A 22,639-nucleotide genomic window follows, 5' to 3' on the forward strand; every position below is an offset into this window, starting at 1 on the left:
AAAATAGACTAGAAGAATAAAAATACCATTCTCACCACACCTCACACATGATAAAAACCATAGTTCTACGCAAATCTGATGACAAAAATGAGGACAATATATTTCACCAAAATCAGCTGAGATAACCAAGGCTGATTACTGTGTTCTTGAAAGATTACAGAACAAAAGGCTTAAGACACTTTCATAATAACAGGGAAGTCATTTAAAAGCCACACCTGATGTGGGTATGTTCATAAACTAGAAAGACAACAATGAGGAAATAAGCAGAAATAAATAAGAATTTTTAAAAATTGGATTTAAAAACAAAAAAAAACCACCAGAAGTACAAGAAATATTGACACTACCTATATTCAATACTGATGCAATAACAAAGAAAAAAATGTAAAAGCCTTTACAATTACTTTATAAAAACCTTAAGGAAAAAAAGACCCGTGTCCGGGTCGGGCACACAGCGGCGGAGGAGCTGCATGTAGGTGAGGTTCTCGTGGGTGTTGGGGTCGAAGAAGCCCTTGGTGTCGTCGGTGGGGTCGGAGAGGATCTGGTTCATCTCCTGGTCAAAGTAGCCGCGCCGGTAGGCCACCTCCACGGGGAGGCGGTGGCTGTGCACGGGGTCGATGATGCCGCCGGTGGCGATCTGGGCCTCGAGCAGGCGGATGCCGTGCTCCTTGACAATGAGCTCCTTCTTCATGGCCTGGAAGAGGGAGATCTGGTCGCCGGTGTAGGGGTCGGTGTAGCCCGTCACGGCCCTCTCAGCCGACAGGAGCTTCTCGTGCAGCTCGCTGCCCACCAGCCCGGAGGAGACGGCCTCGTCCACGGAGAGCCTCTTGTTGTTGAGGGGGTCAATGACGAAGCCGGTGGCAGCCTGCGCCTCCAGCAGCACCAGGGCCGTGCCCTGCCTCAGGATGCCCTTCCACATGGCCTGGTAGATGGTCATCTTCTCCGCCTGGGCGGGGTCGGCCTTGGAGGGCACCAGCACGCCAGCGATGCAGCCCGTGCCGTCCAGGTAGCGCTTGACGGAGGCCATTTCCGTCACCTCCTCCACCGTCTTGGAGCCCTGGACGAGGTCGGCCAGCGTGTCCTTGTCGATGATGCCCGAGTCCACCAGGTCCGAGGCGGTCACCTGCCTCCTGAGGCCCGTGAATTTCACGTTGCTGCTCCGCTCCACCGCCTCCTCGATGAGGACGGTGAGGAGCCTTGCCAGCTCGTCCAGCGCCAGGCTCCCGGCCCGGACCTTCCCCAGCAGCTCCCGCCTCTTTGCCTCGGAGACGTACTTGGAGAAGAGGAGCTCCCACAGGGAGACCTTCCTGCCGTGGAAGCCGCCCGCCGAGACCTCGACGGTGTGGGACTTCAGGGACCGCTCCAGCTCCAGCTCCCGCTCCCGCTCCAGCTCCCGCTGCGGCTGCTGCTGGGAGCCCGTGGCCTCGCCGTTCTCGGCCGGCGGCGGGGCCTCGCGCTGCGTCGGCTTGCGGGCCGGGACCGCGTCCTGGCCCTGGCCCTCAGCCCCAGTGATGATGGCGACGAGGAGGGCGATCATCTCCGAGATGGTGACCGTCCCCGCCTTGTACTTGCGGAGGAGGTCCTGGCGCCGGTGGTCGGGGACGTAGCGGGAGAAGAGGAGCTCCCAGACGGTGACGCTCTGGCCCTGGAAGAGCCCCACGCTGACGGTGGTGCGGGCGGCCTGCAGGGCTTTCCGGGCGTCCTCGGTCAGCTGGTAGAGCACGGAGCCCTTGTCCATCAGCTGGAGCATGAGCAGCCCCGTGTCCGGGTCGGGCACGCAGCGGCGGAGGAGCTGCATGTAGGTGAGGTTCTCGTGGGTGTTGGGGTCGAAGAAGCCCTTGGTGTCGTCGGTGGGGTCGGAGAGGATCTGGTTCATCTCCTGGTCAAAGTAGCCGCGCCGGTAGGCCACCTCCACGGGGAGGCGGTGGCTGTGCACGGGGTCGATGATGCCGCCGGTAGCGATCTGGGCCTCGAGCAGGCGGATGCCGTGCTCCTTGACAATGAGCTCCTTCTTCATGGCCTGGAAGAGGGAGATCTGGTCGCCGGTGTAGGGGTCGGTGTAGCCCGTCACGGCCCTCTCGGCCGACAGGAGCTTCTCGTGCAGCTCGCTGCCCACCAGCCCGGAGGAGACGGCCTCGTCCACGGAGAGCCTCTTGTTGTTGAGGGGGTCAATGACGAAGCCGGTGGCAGCCTGCGCCTCCAGCAGCACCAGGGCCGTGCCCTGCCTCAGGATGCCCTTCCACATGGCCTGGTAGATGGTCATCTTCTCCGCCTGGGCGGGGTCGGCCTTGGAGGGCACCAGCACGCCAGCGATGCAGCCCGTGCCGTCCAGGTAGCGCTTGACGGAGGCCATTTCCGTCACCTCCTCCACCGTCTTGGAGCCCTGGACGAGGTCGGCCAGCGTGTCCTTGTCGATGATGCCCGAGTCCACCAGGTCCGAGGCGGTCACCTGCCTCCTGAGGCCCGTGAATTTCACGTTGCTGCTCCGCTCCACCGCCTCCTCGATGAGGACGGTGAGGAGCCTTGCCAGCTCGTCCAGCGCCAGGCTCCCGGCCCGGACCTTCCCCAGCAGCTCCCGCCTCTTTGCCTCGGAGACGTACTTGGAGAAGAGGAGCTCCCACAGGGAGACCTTCCTGCCGTGGAAGCCGCCCGCCGAGACCTCGACGGTGTGGGACTTCAGGGACCGCTCCAGCTCCAGCTCCCGCTCCCGCTCCAGCTCCCGCTGCGGCTGCTGCTGGGAGCCCGTGGCCTCGCCGTTCTCGGCCGGCGGCGGGGCCTCGCGCTGCGTCGGCTTGCGGGCCGGGACCGCGTCCTGGCCCTGGCCCTCAGCCCCAGTGATGATGGCGACGAGGAGGGCGATCATCTCCGAGATGGTGACCGTCCCCGCCTTGTACTTGCGGAGGAGGTCCTGGCGCCGGTGGTCGGGGACGTAGCGGGAGAAGAGGAGCTCCCAGACGGTGACGCTCTGGCCCTGGAAGAGCCCCACGCTGACGGTGGTGCGGGCGGCCTGCAGGGCTTTCCGGGCGTCCTCGGTCAGCTGGTAGAGCACGGAGCCCTTGTCCATCAGCTGGAGCATGAGCAGCCCCGTGTCCGGGTCGGGCACGCAGCGGCGGAGGAGCTGCATGTAGGTGAGGTTCTCGTGGGTGTTGGGGTCGAAGAAGCCCTTGGTGTCATCGGTGGGGTCGGAGAGGATCTGGTTCATCTCCTGGTCAAAGTAGCCGCGCCGGTAGGCCACCTCCACGGGGAGGCGGTGGCTGTGCACGGGGTCGATGATGCCGCCGGTGGCGATCTGGGCCTCGAGCAGGCGGATGCCGTGCTCCTTGACAATGAGCTCCTTCTTCATGGCCTGGAAGAGGGAGATCTGGTCGCCGGTGTAGGGGTCGGTGTAGCCCGTCACGGCCCTCTCGGCCGACAGGAGCTTCTCGTGCAGCTCGCTGCCCACCAGCCCGGAGGAGACGGCCTCGTCCACGGAGAGCCTCTTGTTGTTGAGGGGGTCAATGACGAAGCCGGTGGCAGCCTGCGCCTCCAGCAGCACCAGGGCCGTGCCCTGCCTCAGGATGCCCTTCCACATGGCCTGGTAGATGGTCATCTTCTCCGCCTGGGCGGGGTCGGCCTTGGAGGGCACCAGCACGCCAGCGATGCAGCCCGTGCCGTCCAGGTAGCGCTTGACGGAGGCCATTTCCGTCACCTCCTCCACCGTCTTGGAGCCCTGGACGAGGTCGGCCAGCGTGTCCTTGTCGATGATGCCCGAGTCCACCAGGTCCGAGGCGGTCACCTGCCTCCTGAGGCCCGTGAATTTCACGTTGCTGCTCCGCTCCACCGCCTCCTCGATGAGGACGGTGAGGAGCCTTGCCAGCTCGTCCAGCGCCAGGCTCCCGGCCCGGACCTTCCCCAGCAGCTCCCGCCTCTTTGCCTCGGAGACGTACTTGGAGAAGAGGAGCTCCCACAGGGAGACCTTCCTGCCGTGGAAGCCGCCCGCCGAGACCTCGACGGTGTGGGACTTCAGGGACCGCTCCAGCTCCAGCTCCCGCTCCCGCTCCAGCTCCCGCTGCGGCTGCTGCTGGGAGCCCGTGGCCTCGCCGTTCTCGGCCGGCGGCGGGGCCTCGCGCTGCGTCGGCTTGCGGGCCGGGACCGCGTCCTGGCCCTGGCCCTCAGCCCCAGTGATGATGGCGACGAGGAGGGCGATCATCTCCGAGATGGTGACCGTCCCCGCCTTGTACTTGCGGAGGAGGTCCTGGCGCCGGTGGTCGGGGACGTAGCGGGAGAAGAGGAGCTCCCAGACGGTGACGCTCTGGCCCTGGAAGAGCCCCACGCTGACGGTGGTGCGGGCGGCCTGCAGGGCTTTCCGGGCGTCCTCGGTCAGCTGGTAGAGCACGGAGCCCTTGTCCATCAGCTGGAGCATGAGCAGCCCCGTGTCCGGGTCGGGCACGCAGCGGCGGAGGAGCTGCATGTAGGTGAGGTTCTCGTGGGTGTTGGGGTCGAAGAAGCCCTTGGTGTCGTCGGTGGGGTCGGAGAGGATCTGGTTCATCTCCTGGTCAAAGTAGCCGCGCCGGTAGGCCACCTCCACGGGGAGGCGGTGGCTGTGCACGGGGTCGATGATGCCGCCGGTGGCGATCTGGGCCTCGAGCAGGCGGATGCCGTGCTCCTTGACAATGAGCTCCTTCTTCATGGCCTGGAAGAGGGAGATCTGGTCGCCGGTGTAGGGGTCGGTGTAGCCCGTCACGGCCCTCTCGGCCGACAGGAGCTTCTCGTGCAGCTCGCTGCCCACCAGCCCGGAGGAGACGGCCTCGTCCACGGAGAGCCTCTTGTTGTTGAGGGGGTCAATGACGAAGCCGGTGGCAGCCTGCGCCTCCAGCAGCACCAGGGCCGTGCCCTGCCTCAGGATGCCCTTCCACATGGCCTGGTAGATGGTCATCTTCTCCGCCTGGGCGGGGTCGGCCTTGGAGGGCACCAGCACGCCAGCGATGCAGCCCGTGCCGTCCAGGTAGCGCTTGACGGAGGCCATTTCCGTCACCTCCTCCACCGTCTTGGAGCCCTGGACGAGGTCGGCCAGCGTGTCCTTGTCGATGATGCCCGAGTCCACCAGGTCCGAGGCGGTCACCTGCCTCCTGAGGCCCGTGAATTTCACGTTGCTGCTCCGCTCCACCGCCTCCTCGATGAGGACGGTGAGGAGCCTTGCCAGCTCGTCCAGCGCCAGGCTCCCGGCCCGGACCTTCCCCAGCAGCTCCCGCCTCTTTGCCTCGGAGACGTACTTGGAGAAGAGGAGCTCCCACAGGGAGACCTTCCTGCCGTGGAAGCCGCCCGCCGAGACCTCGACGGTGTGGGACTTCAGGGACCGCTCCAGCTCCAGCTCCCGCTCCCGCTCCAGCTCCCGCTGCGGCTGCTGCTGGGAGCCCGTGGCCTCGCCGTTCTCGGCCGGCGGCGGGGCCTCGCGCTGCGTCGGCTTGCGGGCCGGGACCGCGTCCTGGCCCTGGCCCTCAGCCCCAGTGATGATGGCGACGAGGAGGGCGATCATCTCCGAGATGGTGACCGTCCCCGCCTTGTACTTGCGGAGGAGGTCCTGGCGCCGGTGGTCGGGGACGTAGCGGGAGAAGAGGAGCTCCCAGACGGTGACGCTCTGGCCCTGGAAGAGCCCCACGCTGACGGTGGTGCGGGCGGCCTGCAGGGCTTTCCGGGCGTCCTCGGTCAGCTGGTAGAGCACGGAGCCCTTGTCCATCAGCTGGAGCATGAGCAGCCCCGTGTCCGGGTCGGGCACGCAGCGGCGGAGGAGCTGCATGTAGGTGAGGTTCTCGTGGGTGTTGGGGTCGAAGAAGCCCTTGGTGTCGTCGGTGGGGTCGGAGAGGATCTGGTTCATCTCCTGGTCAAAGTAGCCGCGCCGGTAGGCCACCTCCACGGGGAGGCGGTGGCTGTGCACGGGGTCGATGATGCCGCCGGTGGCGATCTGGGCCTCGAGCAGGCGGATGCTGTGCTCCTTGACAATGAGCTCCTTCTTCATGGCCTGGAAGAGGGAGATCTGGTCGCCGGTGTAGGGGTCGGTGTAGCCCGTCACGGCCCTCTCGGCCGACAGGAGCTTCTCGTGCAGCTCGCTGCCCACCAGCCCGGAGGAGACGGCCTCGTCCACGGAGAGCCTCTTGTTGTTGAGGGGGTCAATGACGAAGCCGGTGGCAGCCTGCGCCTCCAGCAGCACCAGGGCCGTGCCCTGCCTCAGGATGCCCTTCCACATGGCCTGGTAGATGGTCATCTTCTCCGCCTGGGCGGGGTCGGCCTTGGAGGGCACCAGCACGCCAGCGATGCAGCCCGTGCCGTCCAGGTAGCGCTTGACGGAGGCCATTTCCGTCACCTCCTCCACCGTCTTGGAGCCCTGGACGAGGTCGGCCAGCGTGTCCTTGTCGATGATGCCCGAGTCCACCAGGTCCGAGGCGGTCACCTGCCTCCTGAGGCCCGTGAATTTCACGTTGCTGCTCCGCTCCACCGCCTCCTCGATGAGGACGGTGAGGAGCCTTGCCAGCTCGTCCAGCGCCAGGCTCCCGGCCCGGACCTTCCCCAGCAGCTCCCGCCTCTTTGCCTCGGAGACGTACTTGGAGAAGAGGAGCTCCCACAGGGAGACCTTCCTGCCGTGGAAGCCGCCCGCCGAGACCTCGACGGTGTGGGACTTCAGGGACCGCTCCAGCTCCAGCTCCCGCTCCCGCTCCAGCTCCCGCTGCGGCTGCTGCTGGGAGCCCGTGGCCTCGCCGTTCTCGGCCGGCGGCGGGGCCTCGCGCTGCGTCGGCTTGCGGGCCGGGACCGCGTCCTGGCCCTGGCCCTCAGCCCCAGTGATGATGGCGACGAGGAGGGCGATCATCTCCGAGATGGTGACCGTCCCCGCCTTGTACTTGCGGAGGAGGTCCTGGCGCCGGTGGTCGGGGACGTAGCGGGAGAAGAGGAGCTCCCAGACGGTGACGCTCTGGCCCTGGAAGAGCCCCACGCTGACGGTGGTGCGGGCGGCCTGCAGGGCTTTCCGGGCGTCCTCGGTCAGCTGGTAGAGCACGGAGCCCTTGTCCATCAGCTGGAGCATGAGCAGCCCCGTGTCCGGGTCGGGCACGCAGCGGCGGAGGAGCTGCATGTAGGTGAGGTTCTCGTGGGTGTTGGGGTCGAAGAAGCCCTTGGTGTCGTCGGTGGGGTCGGAGAGGATCTGGTTCATCTCCTGGTCAAAGTAGCCGCGCCGGTAGGCCACCTCCACGGGGAGGCGGTGGCTGTGCACGGGGTCGATGATGCCGCCGGTAGCGATCTGGGCCTCGAGCAGGCGGATGCCGTGCTCCTTGACAATGAGCTCCTTCTTCATGGCCTGGAAGAGGGAGATCTGGTCGCCGGTGTAGGGGTCGGTGTAGCCCGTCACGGCCCTCTCGGCCGACAGGAGCTTCTCGTGCAGCTCGCTGCCCACCAGCCCGGAGGAGACGGCCTCGTCCACGGAGAGCCTCTTGTTGTTGAGGGGGTCAATGACGAAGCCGGTGGCAGCCTGCGCCTCCAGCAGCACCAGGGCCGTGCCCTGCCTCAGGATGCCCTTCCACATGGCCTGGTAGATGGTCATCTTCTCCGCCTGGGCGGGGTCGGCCTTGGAGGGCACCAGCACGCCAGCGATGCAGCCCGTGCCGTCCAGGTAGCGCTTGACGGAGGCCATTTCCGTCACCTCCTCCACCGTCTTGGAGCCCTGGACGAGGTCGGCCAGCGTGTCCTTGTCGATGATGCCCGAGTCCACCAGGTCCGAGGCGGTCACCTGCCTCCTGAGGCCCGTGAATTTCACGTTGCTGCTCCGCTCCACCGCCTCCTCGATGAGGACGGTGAGGAGCCTTGCCAGCTCGTCCAGCGCCAGGCTCCCGGCCCGGACCTTCCCCAGCAGCTCCCGCCTCTTTGCCTCGGAGACGTACTTGGAGAAGAGGAGCTCCCACAGGGAGACCTTCCTGCCGTGGAAGCCGCCCGCCGAGACCTCGACGGTGTGGGACTTCAGGGACCGCTCCAGCTCCAGCTCCCGCTCCCGCTCCAGCTCCCGCTGCGGCTGCTGCTGGGAGCCCGTGGCCTCGCCGTTCTCGGCCGGCGGCGGGGCCTCGCGCTGCGTCGGCTTGCGGGCCGGGACCGCGTCCTGGCCCTGGCCCTCAGCCCCAGTGATGATGGCGACGAGGAGGGCGATCATCTCCGAGATGGTGACCGTCCCCGCCTTGTACTTGCGGAGGAGGTCCTGGCGCCGGTGGTCGGGGACGTAGCGGGAGAAGAGGAGCTCCCAGACGGTGACGCTCTGGCCCTGGAAGAGCCCCACGCTGACGGTGGTGCGGGCGGCCTGCAGGGCTTTCCGGGCGTCCTCGGTCAGCTGGTAGAGCACGGAGCCCTTGTCCATCAGCTGGAGCATGAGCAGCCCCGTGTCCGGGTCGGGCACGCAGCGGCGGAGGAGCTGCATGTAGGTGAGGTTCTCGTGGGTGTTGGGGTCGAAGAAGCCCTTGGTGTCATCGGTGGGGTCGGAGAGGATCTGGTTCATCTCCTGGTCAAAGTAGCCGCGCCGGTAGGCCACCTCCACGGGGAGGCGGTGGCTGTGCACGGGGTCGATGATGCCGCCGGTGGCGATCTGGGCCTCGAGCAGGCGGATGCCGTGCTCCTTGACAATGAGCTCCTTCTTCATGGCCTGGAAGAGGGAGATCTGGTCGCCGGTGTAGGGGTCGGTGTAGCCCGTCACGGCCCTCTCGGCCGACAGGAGCTTCTCGTGCAGCTCGCTGCCCACCAGCCCGGAGGAGACGGCCTCGTCCACGGAGAGCCTCTTGTTGTTGAGGGGGTCAATGACGAAGCCGGTGGCAGCCTGCGCCTCCAGCAGCACCAGGGCCGTGCCCTGCCTCAGGATGCCCTTCCACATGGCCTGGTAGATGGTCATCTTCTCCGCCTGGGCGGGGTCGGCCTTGGAGGGCACCAGCACGCCAGCGATGCAGCCCGTGCCGTCCAGGTAGCGCTTGACGGAGGCCATTTCCGTCACCTCCTCCACCGTCTTGGAGCCCTGGACGAGGTCGGCCAGCGTGTCCTTGTCGATGATGCCCGAGTCCACCAGGTCCGAGGCGGTCACCTGCCTCCTGAGGCCCGTGAATTTCACGTTGCTGCTCCGCTCCACCGCCTCCTCGATGAGGACGGTGAGGAGCCTTGCCAGCTCGTCCAGCGCCAGGCTCCCGGCCCGGACCTTCCCCAGCAGCTCCCGCCTCTTTGCCTCGGAGACGTACTTGGAGAAGAGGAGCTCCCACAGGGAGACCTTCCTGCCGTGGAAGCCGCCCGCCGAGACCTCGACGGTGTGGGACTTCAGGGACCGCTCCAGCTCCAGCTCCCGCTCCCGCTCCAGCTCCCGCTGCGGCTGCTGCTGGGAGCCCGTGGCCTCGCCGTTCTCGGCCGGCGGCGGGGCCTCGCGCTGCGTCGGCTTGCGGGCCGGGACCGCGTCCTGGCCCTGGCCCTCAGCCCCAGTGATGATGGCGACGAGGAGGGCGATCATCTCCGAGATGGTGACCGTCCCCGCCTTGTACTTGCGGAGGAGGTCCTGGCGCCGGTGGTCGGGGACGTAGCGGGAGAAGAGGAGCTCCCAGACGGTGACGCTCTGGCCCTGGAAGAGCCCCACGCTGACGGTGGTGCGGGCGGCCTGCAGGGCTTTCCGGGCGTCCTCGGTCAGCTGGTAGAGCACGGAGCCCTTGTCCATCAGCTGGAGCATGAGCAGCCCCGTGTCCGGGTCGGGCACGCAGCGGCGGAGGAGCTGCATGTAGGTGAGGTTCTCGTGGGTGTTGGGGTCGAAGAAGCCCTTGGTGTCGTCGGTGGGGTCGGAGAGGATCTGGTTCATCTCCTGGTCAAAGTAGCCGCGCCGGTAGGCCACCTCCACGGGGAGGCGGTGGCTGTGCACGGGGTCGATGATGCCGCCGGTGGCGATCTGGGCCTCGAGCAGGCGGATGCCGTGCTCCTTGACAATGAGCTCCTTCTTCATGGCCTGGAAGAGGGAGATCTGGTCGCCGGTGTAGGGGTCGGTGTAGCCCGTCACGGCCCTCTCGGCCGACAGGAGCTTCTCGTGCAGCTCGCTGCCCACCAGCCCGGAGGAGACGGCCTCGTCCACGGAGAGCCTCTTGTTGTTGAGGGGGTCAATGACGAAGCCGGTGGCAGCCTGCGCCTCCAGCAGCACCAGGGCCGTGCCCTGCCTCAGGATGCCCTTCCACATGGCCTGGTAGATGGTCATCTTCTCCGCCTGGGCGGGGTCGGCCTTGGAGGGCACCAGCACGCCAGCGATGCAGCCCGTGCCGTCCAGGTAGCGCTTGACGGAGGCCATTTCCGTCACCTCCTCCACCGTCTTGGAGCCCTGGACGAGGTCGGCCAGCGTGTCCTTGTCGATGATGCCCGAGTCCACCAGGTCCGAGGCGGTCACCTGCCTCCTGAGGCCCGTGAATTTCACGTTGCTGCTCCGCTCCACCGCCTCCTCGATGAGGACGGTGAGGAGCCTTGCCAGCTCGTCCAGCGCCAGGCTCCCGGCCCGGACCTTCCCCAGCAGCTCCCGCCTCTTTGCCTCGGAGACGTACTTGGAGAAGAGGAGCTCCCACAGGGAGACCTTCCTGCCGTGGAAGCCGCCCGCCGAGACCTCGACGGTGTGGGACTTCAGGGACCGCTCCAGCTCCAGCTCCCGCTCCCGCTCCAGCTCCCGCTGCGGCTGCTGCTGGGAGCCCGTGGCCTCGCCGTTCTCGGCCGGCGGCGGGGCCTCGCGCTGCGTCGGCTTGCGGGCCGGGACCGCGTCCTGGCCCTGGCCCTCAGCCCCAGTGATGATGGCGACGAGGAGGGCGATCATCTCCGAGATGGTGACCGTCCCCGCCTTGTACTTGCGGAGGAGGTCCTGGCGCCGGTGGTCGGGGACGTAGCGGGAGAAGAGGAGCTCCCAGACGGTGACGCTCTGGCCCTGGAAGAGCCCCACGCTGACGGTGGTGCGGGCGGCCTGCAGGGCTTTCCGGGCGTCCTCGGTCAGCTGGTAGAGCACGGAGCCCTTGTCCATCAGCTGGAGCATGAGCAGCCCCGTGTCCGGGTCGGGCACGCAGCGGCGGAGGAGCTGCATGTAGGTGAGGTTCTCGTGGGTGTTGGGGTCGAAGAAGCCCTTGGTGTCGTCGGTGGGGTCGGAGAGGATCTGGTTCATCTCCTGGTCAAAGTAGCCGCGCCGGTAGGCCACCTCCACGGGGAGGCGGTGGCTGTGCACGGGGTCGATGATGCCGCCGGTGGCGATCTGGGCCTCGAGCAGGCGGATGCTGTGCTCCTTGACAATGAGCTCCTTCTTCATGGCCTGGAAGAGGGAGATCTGGTCGCCGGTGTAGGGGTCGGTGTAGCCCGTCACGGCCCTCTCGGCCGACAGGAGCTTCTCGTGCAGCTCGCTGCCCACCAGCCCGGAGGAGACGGCCTCGTCCACGGAGAGCCTCTTGTTGTTGAGGGGGTCAATGACGAAGCCGGTGGCAGCCTGCGCCTCCAGCAGCACCAGGGCCGTGCCCTGCCTCAGGATGCCCTTCCACATGGCCTGGTAGATGGTCATCTTCTCCGCCTGGGCGGGGTCGGCCTTGGAGGGCACCAGCACGCCAGCGATGCAGCCCGTGCCGTCCAGGTAGCGCTTGACGGAGGCCATTTCCGTCACCTCCTCCACCGTCTTGGAGCCCTGGACGAGGTCGGCCAGCGTGTCCTTGTCGATGATGCCCGAGTCCACCAGGTCCGAGGCGGTCACCTGCCTCCTGAGGCCCGTGAATTTCACGTTGCTGCTCCGCTCCACCGCCTCCTCGATGAGGACGGTGAGGAGCCTTGCCAGCTCGTCCAGCGCCAGGCTCCCGGCCCGGACCTTCCCCAGCAGCTCCCGCCTCTTTGCCTCGGAGACGTACTTGGAGAAGAGGAGCTCCCACAGGGAGACCTTCCTGCCGTGGAAGCCGCCCGCCGAGACCTCGACGGTGTGGGACTTCAGGGACCGCTCCAGCTCCAGCTCCCGCTCCCGCTCCAGCTCCCGCTGCGGCTGCTGCTGGGAGCCCGTGGCCTCGCCGTTCTCGGCCGGCGGCGGGGCCTCGCGCTGCGTCGGCTTGCGGGCCGGGACCGCGTCCTGGCCCTGGCCCTCAGCCCCAGTGATGATGGCGACGAGGAGGGCGATCATCTCCGAGATGGTGACCGTCCCCGCCTTGTACTTGCGGAGGAGGTCCTGGCGCCGGTGGTCGGGGACGTAGCGGGAGAAGAGGAGCTCCCAGACGGTGACGCTCTGGCCCTGGAAGAGCCCCACGCTGACGGTGGTGCGGGCGGCCTGCAGGGCTTTCCGGGCGTCCTCGGTCAGCTGGTAGAGCACGGAGCCCTTGTCCATCAGCTGGAGCATGAGCAGCCCCGTGTCCGGGTCGGGCACGCAGCGGCGGAGGAGCTGCATGTAGGTGAGGTTCTCGTGGGTGTTGGGGTCGAAGAAGCCCTTGGTGTCGTCGGTGGGGTCGGAGAGGATCTGGTTCATCTCCTGGTCAAAGTAGCCGCGCCGGTAGGCCACCTCCACGGGGAGGCGGTGGCTGTGCACGGGGTCGATGATGCCGCCGGTGGCGATCTGGGCCTCGAGCAGGCGGATGCCGTGCTCCTTGACAATGAGCTCCTTCTTCATGGCCTGGAAGAGGGAGATCTGGTCGCCGGTGTAGGGGTCGGTGTAGCCCGTCACGGCCCTCTCGGCCGACAGGAGCTTCTCGTGCAGCTCGCTGCCCACCAGCCCGGAGGAGACGGCCTCGTCCACGGAGAGCCTCTTGTTGTTGAGGGGGTCAATGACGAAGCCGGTGGCAGCCTGCGCCTCCAGCAGCACCAGGGCCGTGCCCTGCCTCAGGATGCCCTTCCACATGGCCTGGTAGATGGTCATCTTCTCCGCCTGGGCGGGGTCGGCCTTGGAGGGCACCAGCACGCCAGCGATGCAGCCCGTGCCGTCCAGGTAGCGCTTGACGGAGGCCATTTCCGTCACCTCCTCCACCGTCTTGGAGCCCTGGACGAGGTCGGCCAGCGTGTCCTTGTCGATGATGCCCGAGTCCACCAGGTCCGAGGCGGTCACCTGCCTCCTGAGGCCCGTGAATTTCACGTTGCTGCTCCGCTCCACCGCCTCCTCGATGAGGACGGTGAGGAGCCTTGCCAGCTCGTCCAGCGCCAGGCTCCCGGCCCGGACCTTCCCCAGCAGCTCCCGCCTCTTTGCCTCGGAGACGTACTTGGAGAAGAGGAGCTCCCACAGGGAGACCTTCCTGCCGTGGAAGCCGCCCGCCGAGACCTCGACGGTGTGGGACTTCAGGGACCGCTCCAGCTCCAGCTCCCGCTCCCGCTCCAGCTCCCGCTGCGGCTGCTGCTGGGAGCCCGTGGCCTCGCCGTTCTCGGCCGGCGGCGGGGCCTCGCGCTGCGTCGGCTTGCGGGCCGGGACCGCGTCCTGGCCCTGGCCCTCAGCCCCAGTGATGATGGCGACGAGGAGGGCGATCATCTCCGAGATGGTGACCGTCCCCGCCTTGTACTTGCGGAGGAGGTCCTGGCGCCGGTGGTCGGGGACGTAGCGGGAGAAGAGGAGCTCCCAGACGGTGACGCTCTGGCCCTGGAAGAGCCCCACGCTGACGGTGGTGCGGGCGGCCTGCAGGGCTTTCCGGGCGTCCTCGGTCAGCTGGTAGAGCACGGAGCCCTTGTCCATCAGCTGGAGCATGAGCAGCCCCGTGTCCGGGTCGGGCACGCAGCGGCGGAGGAGCTGCATGTAGGTGAGGTTCTCGTGGGTGTTGGGGTCGAAGAAGCCCTTGGTGTCATCGGTGGGGTCGGAGAGGATCTGGTTCATCTCCTGGTCAAAGTAGCCGCGCCGGTAGGCCACCTCCACGGGGAGGCGGTGGCTGTGCACGGGGTCGATGATGCCGCCGGTGGCGATCTGGGCCTCGAGCAGGCGGATGCCGTGCTCCTTGACAATGAGCTCCTTCTTCATGGCCTGGAAGAGGGAGATCTGGTCGCCGGTGTAGGGGTCGGTGTAGCCCGTCACGGCCCTCTCGGCCGACAGGAGCTTCTCGTGCAGCTCGCTGCCCACCAGCCCGGAGGAGACGGCCTCGTCCACGGAGAGCCTCTTGTTGTTGAGGGGGTCAATGACGAAGCCGGTGGCAGCCTGCGCCTCCAGCAGCACCAGGGCCGTGCCCTGCCTCAGGATGCCCTTCCACATGGCCTGGTAGATGGTCATCTTCTCCGCCTGGGCGGGGTCGGCCTTGGAGGGCACCAGCACGCCAGCGATGCAGCCCGTGCCGTCCAGGTAGCGCTTGACGGAGGCCATTTCCGTCACCTCCTCCACCGTCTTGGAGCCCTGGACGAGGTCGGCCAGCGTGTCCTTGTCGATGATGCCCGAGTCCACCAGGTCCGAGGCGGTCACCTGCCTCCTGAGGCCCGTGAATTTCACGTTGCTGCTCCGCTCCACCGCCTCCTCGATGAGGACGGTGAGGAGCCTTGCCAGCTCGTCCAGCGCCAGGCTCCCGGCCCGGACCTTCCCCAGCAGCTCCCGCCTCTTTGCCTCGGAGACGTACTTGGAGAAGAGGAGCTCCCACAGGGAGACCTTCCTGCCGTGGAAGCCGCCCGCTGAGACCTCGACGGTGTGGGACTTCAGGGACCGCTCCAGCTCCAGCTCCCGCTCCCGCTCCAGCTCCCGCTGCGGCTGCTGCTGGGAGCCCGTGGCCTCGCCGTTCTCGGCCGGCGGCGGGGCCTCGCGCTGCGTCGGCTTGCGGGCCGGGACCGCGTCCTGGCCCTGGCCCTCAGCCCCAGTGATGATGGCGACGAGGAGGGCGATCATCTCCGAGATGGTGACCGTCCCCGCCTTGTACTTGCGGAGGAGGTCCTGGCGCCGGTGGTCGGGGACGTAGCGGGAGAAGAGGAGCTCCCAGACGGTGACGCTCTGGCCCTGGAAGAGCCCCACGCTGACGGTGGTGCGGGCGGCCTGCAGGGCTTTCCGGGCGTCCTCGGTCAGCTGGTAGAGCACGGAGCCCTTGTCCATCAGCTGGAGCATGAGCAGCCCCGTGTCCGGGTCGGGCACGCAGCGGCGGAGGAGCTGCATGTAGGTGAGGTTCTCGTGGGTGTTGGGGTCGAAGAAGCCCTTGGTGTCGTCGGTGGGGTCGGAGAGGATCTGGTTCATCTCCTGGTCAAAGTAGCCGCGCCGGTAGGCCACCTCCACGGGGAGGCGGTGGCTGTGCACGGGGTCGATGATGCCGCCGGTGGCGATCTGGGCCTCGAGCAGGCGGATGCCGTGCTCCTTGACAATGAGCTCCTTCTTCATGGCCTGGAAGAGGGAGATCTGGTCGCCGGTGTAGGGGTCGGTGTAGCCCGTCACGGCCCTCTCGGCCGACAGGAGCTTCTCGTGCAGCTCGCTGCCCACCAGCCCGGAGGAGACGGCCTCGTCCACGGAGAGCCTCTTGTTGTTGAGGGGGTCAATGACGAAGCCGGTGGCAGCCTGCGCCTCCAGCAGCACCAGGGCCGTGCCCTGCCTCAGGATGCCCTTCCACATGGCCTGGTAGATGGTCATCTTCTCCGCCTGGGCGGGGTCGGCCTTGGAGGGCACCAGCACGCCAGCGATGCAGCCCGTGCCGTCCAGGTAGCGCTTGACGGAGGCCATTTCCGTCACCTCCTCCACCGTCTTGGAGCCCTGGACGAGGTCGGCCAGCGTGTCCTTGTCGATGATGCCCGAGTCCACCAGGTCCGAGGCGGTCACCTGCCTCCTGAGGCCCGTGAATTTCACGTTGCTGCTCCGCTCCACCGCCTCCTCGATGAGGACGGTGAGGAGCCTTGCCAGCTCGTCCAGCGCCAGGCTCCCGGCCCGGACCTTCCCCAGCAGCTCCCGCCTCTTTGCCTCGGAGACGTACTTGGAGAAGAGGAGCTCCCACAGGGAGACCTTCCTGCCGTGGAAGCCGCCCGCCGAGACCTCGACGGTGTGGGACTTCAGGGACCGCTCCAGCTCCAGCTCCCGCTCCCGCTCCAGCTCCCGCTGCGGCTGCTGCTGGGAGCCCGTGGCCTCGCCGTTCTCGGCCGGCGGCGGGGCCTCGCGCTGCGTCGGCTTGCGGGCCGGGACCGCGTCCTGGCCCTGGCCCTCAGCCCCAGTGATGATGGCGACGAGGAGGGCGATCATCTCCGAGATGGTGACCGTCCCCGCCTTGTACTTGCGGAGGAGGTCCTGGCGCCGGTGGTCGGGGACGTAGCGGGAGAAGAGGAGCTCCCAGACGGTGACGCTCTGGCCCTGGAAGAGCCCCACGCTGACGGTGGTGCGGGCGGCCTGCAGGGCTTTCCGGGCGTCCTCGGTCAGCTGGTAGAGCACGGAGCCCTTGTCCATCAGCTGGAGCATGAGCAGCCCCGTGTCCGGGTCGGGCACGCAGCGGCGGAGGAGCTGCATGTAGGTGAGGTTCTCGTGGGTGTTGGGGTCGAAGAAGCCCTTGGTGTCGTCGGTGGGGTCGGAGAGGATCTGGTTCATCTCCTGGTCAAAGTAGCCGCGCCGGTAGGCCACCTCCACGGGGAGGCGGTGGCTGTGCACGGGGTCGATGATGCCGCCGGTGGCGATCTGGGCCTCGAGCAGGCGGATGCCGTGCTCCTTGACAATGAGCTCCTTCTTCATGGCCTGGAAGAGGGAGATCTGGTCGCCGGTGTAGGGGTCGGTGTAGCCCGTCACGGCCCTCTCGGCCGACAGGAGCTTCTCGTGCAGCTCGCTGCCCACCAGCCCGGAGGAGACGGCCTCGTCCACGGAGAGCCTCTTGTTGTTGAGGGGGTCAATGACGAAGCCGGTGGCAGCCTGCGCCTCCAGCAGCACCAGGGCCGTGCCCTGCCTCAGGATGCCCTTCCACATGGCCTGGTAGATGGTCATCTTCTCCGCCTGGGCGGGGTCGGCCTTGGAGGGCACCAGCACGCCAGCGATGCAGCCCGTGCCGTCCAGGTAGCGCTTGACGGAGGCCATTTCCGTCACCTCCTCCACCGTCTTGGAGCCCTGGACGAGGTCGGCCAGCGTGTCCTTGTCGATGATGCCCGAGTCCACCAGGTCCGAGGCGGTCACCTGCCTCCTGAGGCCCGTGAATTTCACGTTGCTGCTCCGCTCCACCGCCTCCTCGATGAGGACGGTGAGGAGCCTTGCCAGCTCGTCCAGCGCCAGGCTCCCGGCCCGGACCTTCCCCAGCAGCTCCCGCCTCTTTGCCTCGGAGACGTACTTGGAGAAGAGGAGCTCCCACAGGGAGACCTTCCTGCCGTGGAAGCCGCCCGCCGAGACCTCGACGGTGTGGGACTTCAGGGACCGCTCCAGCTCCAGCTCCCGCTCCCGCTCCAGCTCCCGCTGCGGCTGCTGCTGGGAGCCCGTGGCCTCGCCGTTCTCGGCCGGCGGCGGGGCCTCGCGCTGCGTCGGCTTGCGGGCCGGGACCGCGTCCTGGCCCTGGCCCTCAGCCCCAGTGATGATGGCGACGAGGAGGGCGATCATCTCCGAGATGGTGACCGTCCCCGCCTTGTACTTGCGGAGGAGGTCCTGGCGCCGGTGGTCGGGGACGTAGCGGGAGAAGAGGAGCTCCCAGACGGTGACGCTCTGGCCCTGGAAGAGCCCCACGCTGACGGTGGTGCGGGCGGCCTGCAGGGCTTTCCGGGCGTCCTCGGTCAGCTGGTAGAGCACGGAGCCCTTGTCCATCAGCTGGAGCATGAGCAGCCCCGTGTCTGGGTCGGGCACGCAGCGGCGGAGGAGCTGCATGTAGGTGAGGTTCTCGTGGGTGTTGGGGTCGAAGAAGCCCTTGGTGTCGTCGGTGGGGTCGGAGAGGATCTGGTTCATCTCCTGGTCAAAGTAGCCGCGCCGGTAGGCCACCTCCACGGGGAGGCGGTGGCTGTGCACGGGGTCGATGATGCCGCCGGTGGCGATCTGGGCCTCGAGCAGGCGGATGCCGTGCTCCTTGACAATGAGCTCCTTCTTCATGGCCTGGAAGAGGGAGATCTGGTCGCCGGTGTAGGGGTCGGTGTAGCCCGTCACGGCCCTCTCGGCCGACAGGAGCTTCTCGTGCAGCTCGCTGCCCACCAGCCCGGAGGAGACGGCCTCGTCCACGGAGAGCCTCTTGTTGTTGAGGGGGTCAATGACGAAGCCGGTGGCAGCCTGCGCCTCCAGCAGCACCAGGGCCGTGCCCTGCCTCAGGATGCCCTTCCACATGGCCTGGTAGATGGTCATCTTCTCCGCCTGGGCGGGGTCGGCCTTGGAGGGCACCAGCACGCCAGCGATGCAGCCCGTGCCGTCCAGGTAGCGCTTGACGGAGGCCATTTCCGTCACCTCCTCCACCGTCTTGGAGCCCTGGACGAGGTCGGCCAGCGTGTCCTTGTCGATGATGCCCGAGTCCACCAGGTCCGAGGCGGTCACCTGCCTCCTGAGGCCCGTGAATTTCACGTTGCTGCTCCGCTCCACCGCCTCCTCGATGAGGACGGTGAGGAGCCTTGCCAGCTCGTCCAGCGCCAGGCTCCCGGCCCGGACCTTCCCCAGCAGCTCCCGCCTCTTTGCCTCGGAGACGTACTTGGAGAAGAGGAGCTCCCACAGGGAGACCTTCCTGCCGTGGAAGCCGCCCGCCGAGACCTCGACGGTGTGGGACTTCAGGGACCGCTCCAGCTCCAGCTCCCGCTCCCGCTCCAGCTCCCGCTGCGGCTGCTGCTGGGAGCCCGTGGCCTCGCCGTTCTCGGCCGGCGGCGGGGCCTCGCGCTGCGTCGGCTTGCGGGCCGGGACCGCGTCCTGGCCCTGGCCCTCAGCCCCAGTGATGATGGCGACGAGGAGGGCGATCATCTCCGAGATGGTGACCGTCCCCGCCTTGTACTTGCGGAGGAGGTCCTGGCGCCGGTGGTCGGGGACGTAGCGGGAGAAGAGGAGCTCCCAGACGGTGACGCTCTGGCCCTGGAAGAGCCCCACGCTGACGGTGGTGCGGGCGGCCTGCAGGGCTTTCCGGGCGTCCTCGGTCAGCTGGTAGAGCACGGAGCCCTTGTCCATCAGCTGGAGCATGAGCAGCCCCGTGTCCGGGTCGGGCACGCAGCGGCGGAGGAGCTGCATGTAGGTGAGGTTCTCGTGGGTGTTGGGGTCGAAGAAGCCCTTGGTGTCGTCGGTGGGGTCGGAGAGGATCTGGTTCATCTCCTGGTCAAAGTAGCCGCGCCGGTAGGCCACCTCCACGGGGAGGCGGTGGCTGTGCACGGGGTCGATGATGCCGCCGGTGGCGATCTGGGCCTCGAGCAGGCGGATGCCGTGCTCCTTGACAATGAGCTCCTTCTTCATGGCCTGGAAGAGGGAGATCTGGTCGCCGGTGTAGGGGTCGGTGTAGCCCGTCACGGCCCTCTCGGCCGACAGGAGCTTCTCGTGCAGCTCGCTGCCCACCAGCCCGGAGGAGACGGCCTCGTCCACGGAGAGCCTCTTGTTGTTGAGGGGGTCAATGACGAAGCCGGTGGCAGCCTGCGCCTCCAGCAGCACCAGGGCCGTGCCCTGCCTCAGGATGCCCTTCCACATGGCCTGGTAGATGGTCATCTTCTCCGCCTGGGCGGGGTCGGCCTTGGAGGGCACCAGCACGCCAGCGATGCAGCCCGTGCCGTCCAGGTAGCGCTTGACGGAGGCCATTTCCGTCACCTCCTCCACCGTCTTGGAGCCCTGGACGAGGTCGGCCAGCGTGTCCTTGTCGATGATGCCCGAGTCCACCAGGTCCGAGGCGGTCACCTGCCTCCTGAGGCCCGTGAATTTCACGTTGCTGCTCCGCTCCACCGCCTCCTCGATGAGGACGGTGAGGAGCCTTGCCAGCTCGTCCAGCGCCAGGCTCCCGGCCCGGACCTTCCCCAGCAGCTCCCGCCTCTTTGCCTCGGAGACGTACTTGGAGAAGAGGAGCTCCCACAGGGAGACCTTCCTGCCGTGGAAGCCGCCCGCCGAGACCTCGACGGTGTGGGACTTCAGGGACCGCTCCAGCTCCAGCTCCCGCTCCCGCTCCAGCTCCCGCTGCGGCTGCTGCTGGGAGCCCGTGGCCTCGCCGTTCTCGGCCGGCGGCGGGGCCTCGGGCTGCGTCGGCTTGCGGGCCGGGACCGCGTCCTGGCCCTGGCCCTCAGCCCCAGTGATGATGGCGACGAGGAGGGCGATCATCTCCGAGATGGTGACCGTCCCCGCCTTGTACTTGCGGAGGAGGTCCTGGCGCCGGTGGTCGGGGACGTAGCGGGAGAAGAGGAGCTCCCAGACGGTGACGCTCTGGCCCTGGAAGAGCCCCACGCTGACGGTGGTGCGGGCGGCCTGCAGGGCTTTCCGGGCGTCCTCGGTCAGCTGGTAGAGCACGGAGCCCTTGTCCATCAGCTGGAGCATGAGCAGCCCCGTGTCCGGGTCGGGCACGCAGCGGCGGAGGAGCTGCATGTAGGTGAGGTTCTCGTGGGTGTTGGGGTCGAAGAAGCCCTTGGTGTCGTCGGTGGGGTCGGAGAGGATCTGGTTCATCTCCTGGTCAAAGTAGCCGCGCCGGTAGGCCACCTCCACGGGGAGGCGGTGGCTGTGCACGGGGTCGATGATGCCGCCGGTGGCGATCTGGGCCTCGAGCAGGCGGATGCCGTGCTCCTTGACAATGAGCTCCTTCTTCATGGCCTGGAAGAGGGAGATCTGGTCGCCGGTGTAGGGGTCGGTGTAGCCCGTCACGGCCCTCTCGGCCGACAGGAGCTTCTCGTGCAGCTCGCTGCCCACCAGCCCGGAGGAGACGGCCTCGTCCACGGAGAGCCTCTTGTTGTTGAGGGGGTCAATGACGAAGCCGGTGGCAGCCTGCGCCTCCAGCAGCACCAGGGCCGTGCCCTGCCTCAGGATGCCCTTCCACATGGCCTGGTAGATGGTCATCTTCTCCGCCTGGGCGGGGTCGGCCTTGGAGGGCACCAGCACGCCAGCGATGCAGCCCGTGCCGTCCAGGTAGCGCTTGACGGAGGCCATTTCCGTCACCTCCTCCACCGTCTTGGAGCCCTGGACGAGGTCGGCCAGCGTGTCCTTGTTGATGATGCCCGAGTCCACCAGGTCCGAGGCGGTCACCTGCCTCCTGAGGCCCGTGAATTTCACGTTGCTGCTCCGCTCCACCGCCTCCTCGATGAGGACGGTGAGGAGCCTTGCCAGCTCGTCCAGCGCCAGGCTCCCGGCCCGGACCTTCCCCAGCAGCTCCCGCCTCTTTGCCTCGGAGACGTACTTGGAGAAGAGGAGCTCCCACAGGGAGACCTTCCTGCCGTGGAAGCCGCCCGCCGAGACCTCGACGGTGTGGGACTTCAGGGACCGCTCCAGCTCCAGCTCCCGCTCCCGCTCCAGCTCCCGCTGCGGCTGCTGCTGGGAGCCCGTGGCCTCGCCGTTCTCGGCCGGCGGCGGGGCCTCGCGCTGCGTCGGCTTGCGGGCCGGGACCGCGTCCTGGCCCTGGCCCTCAGCCCCAGTGATGATGGCGACGAGGAGGGCGATCATCTCCGAGATGGTGACCGTCCCCGCCTTGTACTTGCGGAGGAGGTCCTGGCGCCGGTGGTCGGGGACGTAGCGGGAGAAGAGGAGCTCCCAGACGGTGACGCTCTGGCCCTGGAAGAGCCCCACGCTGACGGTGGTGCGGGCGTCCTGCAGGGCTTTCCGGGCGTCCTCGGTCAGCTGGTAGAGCACGGAGCCCTTGTCCATCAGCTGGAGCATGAGCAGCCCCGTGTCCGGGTCGGGCACGCAGCGGCGGAGGAGCTGCATGTAGGTGAGGTTCTCGTGGGTGTTGGGGTCGAAGAAGCCCTTGGTGTCGTCGGTGGGGTCGGAGAGGATCTGGTTCATCTCCTGGTCAAAGTAGCCGCGCCGGTAGGCCACCTCCACGGGGAGGCGGTGGCTGTGCACGGGGTCGATGATGCCGCCGGTGGCGATCTGGGCCTCGAGCAGGCGGATGCCGTGCTCCTTGACAATGAGCTCCTTCTTCATGGCCTGGAAGAGGGAGATCTGGTCGCCGGTGTAGGGGTCGGTGTAGCCCGTCACGGCCCTCTCGGCCGACAGGAGCTTCTCGTGCAGCTCGCTGCCCACCAGCCCGGAGGAGACGGCCTCGTCCACGGAGAGCCTCTTGTTGTTGAGGGGGTCAATGACGAAGCCGGTGGCAGCCTGCGCCTCCAGCAGCACCAGGGCCGTGCCCTGCCTCAGGATGCCCTTCCACATGGCCTGGTAGATGGTCATCTTCTCCGCCTGGGCGGGGTCGGCCTTGGAGGGCACCAGCACGCCAGCGATGCAGCCCGTGCCGTCCAGGTAGCGCTTGACGGAGGCCATTTCCGTCACCTCCTCCACCGTCTTGGAGCCCTGGACGAGGTCGGCCAGCGTGTCCTTGTCGATGATGCCCGAGTCCACCAGGTCCGAGGCGGTCACCTGCCTCCTGAGGCCCGTGAATTTCACGTTGCTGCTCCGCTCCACCGCCTCCTCGATGAGGACGGTGAGGAGCCTTGCCAGCTCGTCCAGCGCCAGGCTCCCGGCCCGGACCTTCCCCAGCAGCTCCCGCCTCTTTGCCTCGGAGACGTACTTGGAGAAGAGGAGCTCCCACAGGGAGACCTTCCTGCCGTGGAAGCCGCCCGCTGAGACCTCGACGGTGTGGGACTTCAGGGACCGCTCCAGCTCCAGCTCCCGCTCCAGCTCCCGCTGCGGCTGCTGCTGGGAGCCCGTGGCCTCGCCGTT

The 22,639-nt window shown here is 67.3% G+C and overlaps 2 protein-coding genes across 2 annotated transcripts in view; both read right to left on the reverse strand.

Annotated features, from left to right (window-relative positions):
* On the reverse strand, nucleotides 1-19,664 carry LOC135311807 (epiplakin-like). The gene has a single exon (XM_064441880.1). The coding sequence runs from the start codon at nucleotides 19,586-19,588 to the stop codon at nucleotides 398-400; it is 19,191 nt and encodes a 6,396-aa protein (XP_064297950.1). The 5' UTR covers nucleotides 19,589-19,664; the 3' UTR covers nucleotides 1-397.
* EPPK1 (epiplakin 1) overlaps nucleotides 19,594-22,639 on the reverse strand; it is an 11,995-nt gene continuing 8,949 nt past the window's right edge. The window contains exons 2-3 of the mRNA XM_064445331.1: nucleotides 19,689-22,375; nucleotides 19,594-19,618 (exon numbers count right to left, since the gene is read on the reverse strand). Coding sequence (XP_064301401.1) covers nucleotides 19,594-19,618; nucleotides 19,689-22,375 — 2,712 coding nt within the window. The remainder of the gene's footprint in view (nucleotides 19,619-19,688; nucleotides 22,376-22,639) is intronic.

Source organism: Phalacrocorax carbo, chromosome 2, assembly GCF_963921805.1.
Source record: "Phalacrocorax carbo chromosome 2, bPhaCar2.1, whole genome shotgun sequence".
In the NCBI taxonomy this organism is placed as follows: domain Eukaryota; kingdom Metazoa; phylum Chordata; class Aves; order Suliformes; family Phalacrocoracidae; genus Phalacrocorax; species Phalacrocorax carbo.

Bases quoted from the DNA above. Each gene is read 5' to 3' on its own strand.
- LOC135311807 (XM_064441880.1), bottom strand. From the start codon at position 19,588: ATGGCCTCCGTCAAGCGCTACCTGGACGGCACGGGCTGCATCGCTGGC.